The sequence below is a fragment of the Colobus angolensis genome, unplaced genomic scaffold (assembly GCF_000951035.1).
Source record: "Colobus angolensis palliatus isolate OR3802 unplaced genomic scaffold, Cang.pa_1.0 Scaffold34, whole genome shotgun sequence".
Lineage (NCBI taxonomy): Eukaryota > Metazoa > Chordata > Mammalia > Primates > Cercopithecidae > Colobus > Colobus angolensis.
In genome coordinates, this window is record NW_012116710.1 from 953,446 (window position 1) to 960,529 (window position 7,084).

The 7,084-nt window shown below is 42.5% G+C and overlaps 1 protein-coding gene across 1 annotated transcript in view; it reads right to left on the reverse strand.

Annotated features, from left to right (window-relative positions):
- Positions 1-7,084, reverse strand: part of EMC3 (ER membrane protein complex subunit 3) — an 18,890-nt gene that overhangs the window by 4,782 nt on the left and 7,024 nt on the right. The window contains 3 exon segments of the mRNA XM_011952259.1: positions 396-500; positions 3,399-3,492; positions 3,839-3,896. Coding sequence (XP_011807649.1) covers positions 396-500; positions 3,399-3,492; positions 3,839-3,896 — 257 coding nt within the window.

Here is a 7,084-nt window from a genome sequence, read left to right on the forward strand (position 1 = left end):
AAAAAAAGAAAAAAAAAAAAGAACTATGTTACTAAGAAACCAAATTGATCAAAATCAAATCAACTTATGAACAAATAGAAAACTCACCCTAACACCTAGCAAATGAAGTCAAAATAGAAATATGCTTCCCTTTATCCTGCTCAACTAGAATACCATATTAGTTTTGGAAGCAAGCTAGCAAGTCACTTGCTTGAATCTAATCTGGCTAAAAAGCATCCACATCATGAACTTAGGAACATTTTTGGGCAAAAGCCATAAAAGTCATCACATAGTAAATTTTTTGTTCAAAGACTATTATCAGTTTACACAAGAAAACATACGACCTATGATATTAGTATCTCAGTGGCACTTGAATTTCTCTGGGTAACATGAAGTCGGCTGGGTCTGTAACTTACTTGTGACAAAGCCTGAGAATGTCATGTTGATCCATCCACCAATAAGAATCATAGGGAGAACATTTGTTACATTCCCTTTCATCATGTCTGTCAGCATAGTAGGATCTAAGACAAAAGCACAAACAAGAAACCACTAAGTTTTACCTCTGTTGCCAGGGACTTCCTCCTGATTTTCTGTAAATTTTTTTTTTTTTTTTAGACAGAGTCTCGCTCTGGGGCCCAGGCTGGAGTGCAGTGGCATGATCTGAGCTCACTGCGAGCTCCACCTCCTGGGTTCACACCATTCTCCTGCCTCAGCCTCCCGAGTAGATGGGACTATAGGCACCTGCCACCACGCCTGGCTAATTTTTTGTATTTTTAGTAGAGACGGAGTTTCACCATGTTAGCCAGGATGGTCTCAATCTCCTCACCTTGCCCGGCTAGTTTTTTGTATTTTTTTTTAGTAGAGACGGAGTTTCACCATGTTAGCCAGGATGTTCTCAATCTCCTGACCTCATGATCCACCCACCTCGGCCTCCCAAAAGTGCTGGGATTACAGGCGTGAGCCACTGCACCTGGCCCTGATTTTATGTAAATTTTTAACGTACTTGATAATTAAAATAAGTTTATTGTAAAAAAAAATCAAATGACATAAAAATGTATGATGTAGACAGTTCTTTTAAGCCCATTATCTAAACACTTAACTATTTGTTGTATATCCTTCCATCTTTCTCTCTACATACACACATTACAAATTTTATGTATTTGTGTGTGTATACATACACACACACATACACACACACACAAAACGGAGATACTATGGTACTATGCTTATTATTAGTAATATATTGTGGGTTGTATTTCCACACTGAATAGCTCCCTCTCAATATTTCCTTTTTTTTTTTTTTGAGACGGAGTCTTGCTCTGTTGCCCAGGCTGGGGTGCAGTGGCACCATCTCAGCTCACTGCAAGCTCCGCCTCGTGGGTTCATGCCATTCTCCTGCCTCAGCCTCCCAAGTAGCTGGGACTACAGGCGCCCACCACCACGCCCAGCTAATTTTTTGTATTTTTAGTAGAGATGGAGTTTCACCATGTTAGCCAGGATGGTGTTGATCTCCTGACTTCGTGATCTGCCCACTTTGGCCTCCCAAAGTGCTGGGATTACAGGCGTGAGCCACTGCGCTCGGCATTTTTGTTTGTTTGTTTTGTTTTGTTTTTTGAGACACAGTCTCACTCTATCGCCCAGGCTGGAGTGCAGTGGCATGATCTCAGCTCACTGCAACCTCCGCCTCCCAGGTTCAAGTGAATCTCTTGCCTCAGTCTCCTAACTAGCTGGGATTACAGGCACACACCACCATGCCCAGTTAATTCTGTATTTTTAGTAGAGACGGGGTTTCACCAGACCAGGCTGGTCTTGAACTCCTAACTGACCTCAAGTGATCTGCCTGCCCTGGCCTCCCAAAGTGCTGGGATTACAGGTGTCAGTCACCGTACCCAGTCTCAATATTTTTAATGTCTGCATAGGATTCCACAGTGTGGTCACACCAATCACTTTTGAGTAGACCTATGGATTGTTTCCATTGTTTTTGCCAATAAATGATAAATGATGCTGCCGACAATTATCTTGCACATACATCTGCATGTTTATGTGTTTCTGTAAGGGAACTTCTTAGAATTTCTAGGAAGTTCTAATAGAACCCCCTTCCTAGACGGGGTTTCCTATTAAAAATACAAAAAATTAGCCGGGTGTGGTGGTGGGCACCTGTATTCCCAGCTACTCGAGAGGCTGAGGCAGGAGAATGGCGTGAACCCAGGAAGCAGAGCCTGCATTGAGCCGAGATCGCCACCACTGCACTCCAGCCTGGGTGAGAGAATGAGACTCCCATCTCAAAAACAAAAAAAAGATATCTTGTTTTAATTGGTATTCCATGGATTATTAGTGAGGTCAAGTAACTTCTCATATATTTAATGGTCTTTTGTTTCTTGTAAATTTTCTTTAAAACTTGTTAAAAAATGAACTCCATATAACCTTAGTCACTCTTAAAAAAAAATTAATTATAATACCTTCCCTATGGGTTTAAAATAGCTGGCTATTTCACCTAAAGAAGTGAATAGTACTAAAATGAGAGGAGAGTCAACATAAAACAACAAATTACTTTGTTTTCCTTTTTTTTTTATTTTTATTTTTTGGAGACAGAGCCTTGCTCTATCACCCAGGCTGGAGTGCAGTGATGGGACTTCGGCTCACTGCAACCTCCACCTCCCGGGTTCAAGCAATTCTCCTGACTCAGCCTGTGAAGTAGCTGGGACTATAGGCACCTGCCACCATGCCAGGCTAACTTTTGTATTTTTAGTACAGACCAGGTTTCAACATGTAAACCAGGCTGGTCTCGAACTCCTGACCTCAGGCAATCCACCTGCCTCGGCCTCCCAAAATGCAAGAATTACAGGCATGAGCCACCATACCTGGCCTGTTATACTTTTAACATGCTGTATTTTTCACATGACTGGAATCAGTGGAAGTAGAAAATGTTAGAGCCAAAACTGTAGGGTAGACCAAACAATCACATCTAACAACAAAATGGCACGTCTCGGAAGTAGCGCACTCTTCCTCATTTAGGCAGAAGCTGGGCAGCCATCTGTCAAAAGGGGATCCAGGCACTGGGTGAGAGCCAGGCTGGAATGCTTTTCCAACTGTGCTCCCTAGAACCCTGGGTCCTGAGAACAGCAATAAGGAGAGACCCAGGGACAACAGCTGTGGTCTCCCCACTCCATCAGCTGACAACTATTTTTTTTTAATCCACTTTATACATTAGGGTTCTCAGAAAATCTAACTGAAAAAGAGAATTCCACTTCCATAGATCCCTGTACTAGATGATTTCCAAGGTCTAAGATTACTATCTTCTGCAATTTAACGTTTAAACAAAATGACACCCTCCCTGCCCTCTCCCCTACTCACCCCACCCCACTCAAATACCCATGTTACAAATCTTCCTTAAAGATGAGTGAAGGGAACAAACATGCCAGTCATAGGAGAAGGCGGCACTACCTTCCGTTTAGTTTTTTTGAAAAATCCATCCTCTGGGTTGTTGAAGTAATATTTTCATGTCAAGAAAGACTAGTAGGAGAAAAAAAAGTATTTTAAGTCTAAGAGCTATGACACAGCAAATTGTCAAATTACTCCCCAGGGACTTAGTCAGAAGACCTTTAGGATATGCTCTTCTGCTTAGAGCTCTCAGCCTACTTGGCAGGCGACCTGACACTTTAGACACTTTAGCTGAGTCACATTTAAAAACAACTTCCTAAGAAAGGTGAGGTCACCATGACAGCAAACACCACCAGGCCACAGCTTAATTACTAAGTTGCCGACCTTCAGCTTTCCCCAAAGTCCCCTTATAAAACATTCAGATATCTACTGCCCAACAGTGAATCGTGGAGCTTTTTAATAAAAGATAAATGAGTACCTGTTTGGGAATGTATTTTCCATTTTCCCTGAGGACTCTGCTTCGAATTAGGACTTGACTGAAAAATACAACCAACACAATGAGATTTTTAAAAGTGAAACACTAGAAGAAAATCGGAGAGTCAAGTAGAAGAACTATTTAAACACAAGAGAGGGCCTATTTGGCAACAGCTCTGTGTGGAAACTTTCCAAAATACAAGTATCTTTGAAACCACCGTAAACATATTTAACCTAACAATTAGGTTTTCAGAAAAGTATTTTTCAGAAGTGACTATGTTTCTGAACAAATAAATATTTCAGAGGAAGGTACATTTGAGACATTACATCCAGCTTTTGCTTATTTGGTAATAAGCTAGGAAGACGCCTTCTCTGAGTGAAAAGAATAGCTGGACACTGCTCAGGAGATCTGGGGTCAGGACAAAGGGAGAAGAGTGAGGATAAAAGAAGGAATTTCTTATTACCTACAGAGAAATGAGAACAGGCCTTGAGAGGGTTGCTATCTGATGGACAAATAGAAATTCTACCTGGGAGTCAGACTGTTAGAAAGCTCTCAGTAAACATTTATTGAATAAATAATTGAAATTACTAGGGGAACTTAAATTAACTATTAGTGCCGTAGTTCATCATCAAATACTGTGCTAGGCCGGGTGTGGTGGCTCATGCCTCTAATCCCAGCACTTTGGAAGGCAAAGGCAAGTGGATCACTTATGCCCACGAGTGTGAGACCAGCCTGGGCAACACAGCAAGACACTGTCTCTAAAAAAAAAAAAAAAAAAAAAAAAAAAAAAGAAATACAGAAATTAGCCAGGCTGGTGGCACGTGCCTATAGTCCCAGCTACTCAGGAGGCTGAGACAGAAGGCTCACCTGAGCCCGAGAGGCAGAGGTTGCAACGAGCTGAGATGAGATGGTGCCACTGCTCTCCAGCCTGGGCAACAGTTAAGACCCTGCTTCCAAAAAAGAATATCGTGTTATGCAACAAATGAGTGTTGCTAAGACGCAAATGACAAATAAAACAGAGATCAAAATATTAATTTTTTCTAGGTACTCAAAAGTTCATTAAAGGAGGAAGAGAGGAAAAGGCCCTTAAAGTAATGGAAATCTTCTTGAAACGTGAAAACAAATTATGGACAGAAATGAACATAATGAAACCTGTGCTTGGTAGGGGCTGGGCACGGTGGCTCACATCTATAATCCCAGCACTTTGGGAGGCCGAGACAGGCGGATCACGAGGTCAGGAGTTTGAGAGCAGCCTTGCCAACATGGTGAAACACTGTCTCTACTAAAAATACAAAAATTAGCCAGGTGTGCTGGTCTGTGCCTGTAATCCCAGCTACTCAGGAGGCTGAGGCAGGAGAATCACTTGAACCTGGAAGATGGGGGGTTGCAGTGAGCGTAGTCGACGCCATTGTACTCCAGCCTAGGGCGGGACTCCATCTCAAAACACAAACAAACAAAAAAACTTTGTTTGGCTTTCTCTCTCTACTCAATACAAACCACTTGTTCTAAGCAGTCAGTATCGCTGGGGTCTCCCTTTTCACACTACACATATTCTAGCTTCTCCACATGCTGGGAATGTTCCAGTGCCCTTTCCTTTCCAAGTTATACTCCATCATGCCCTAACACCTTTTTCAAACCTCAGCACCTCCACAAAGCTTTCCCCAATGCTTGGGGCCCTCATGGAATTCTCTCTACTTTCCTCCTGAGCTCATTATGCTATACAGTTCTCTACTTTATCTACAGGGCTACAGAGGCAACATGTAATACATTCTGCTCCCTGGGTGCTAAAGATACTCAAAGTGTGGTCAATGTTCCAATGCTGGTCTGTGATAAGCACAGACGTTGAGAGTAAGGATTTAGAGACTTTTATAATAATTTGACATTGTCACAACATCCAAATACATGATCAAAATATTTTACAAAAGTATTAGCCTACGAGAGATTAGAAATTTAAGAAACAAAAAACCCCAAAACTGGTCCTTCACCATTGACAGTCTAAGCAGCACTGGATCCAGAGTAATGGGTAAAAACTTAAGCTCTGGAGTTGAACACATGGGTTCAATCCCATCTCTGCCACTTACTAGCCATGGGATCTTGGGCAAGTCACTTAAATTCCCTAAGTCTCTATTCATATTCTGTAGAAGGGTAGATTTATTCTTTCATTGAACAAATATTTCTTGAACTTCTAAGTGCCAGGTGACCTGAAGAACGGTGATCGAAATACACGTATCTTATGACGGTCAAAGTCTAGTGAGGGAGAAAAACATTAACCGAATAACCAGAGGAATAAATGTGAAATTCAATTATCATGTCCTAGGAAGAGAGATGGATGGTATTGGAGGAGTGCATAAGCGGGAGGTGATGGAGTCTGGGAAGTCAAGATCTGAGAGATGGGTTTGCTGAGGATGTAGGATTAAGCTGGACTCTTCGGGATGAGTGAGGATTACCTTGGCAAAGTGCTGGTGTAAACAAAATGGGCAAAAGCCTCATAGAAGTAAACACTCTGCCTCTGAGGACCTGAGCAAAGGGCATATGGCTGGGAGAAGGAAAACTACAGAAAATGTGGTGAAAACAAGACTTCAGAGGTATGCAAGAGCCAGACTATACAAAATCATCTGGTCCCACTGTATTTTTTTTCTTTTTTTTTTTTGAGACAGAGTCTTGCTCTGTCACCCAGGCTGGAGTGCAGTGGTGTGATCTCAGCTCACTGCAACCTCTGCCTCCTGGATTCAAGTGATTCTCCTGCCTCGTCCTCCCGAGTAGCTGGGGTTACAGGCACGCACCACCACACCCACCTAATTCATGTATTTTTAGTAGAGATGGGGTTTCACCATGTTGGCCAGGCTGGTCTCGAATTCCTGACATCAGATGATCTGCCTGCCTCGGCTTCTCAAAATGCTAGGATTACAGGCATAAAAAACCGTGCCCAGCCAGGTCCCACTGTATTTTGATCATTGTCTTAAGAGCAAAAGGAAACTAATGATTTTTTTTTTTGAGACAGGGTCTTACTTTGTTGTCCAGGCTAGAGTGCAATGGTACAATCTTGGCTCATGACAACCTTGACCTCCGGGGCTCAAGTGATCCTCCCATCTTAGCTTCCTGGGTAGCTAGGGCTACAGGCACACACCATGACACCTGGCAAACTTTTGTGTGTGTTTTTTTTTTTTTGCAGAGACGGGGTCTCACTATGTTGCCCAGGCTGGTCTCTAACTCCTGGACTCCAGTAATCCATCTGCCTCAGCCTCCCAA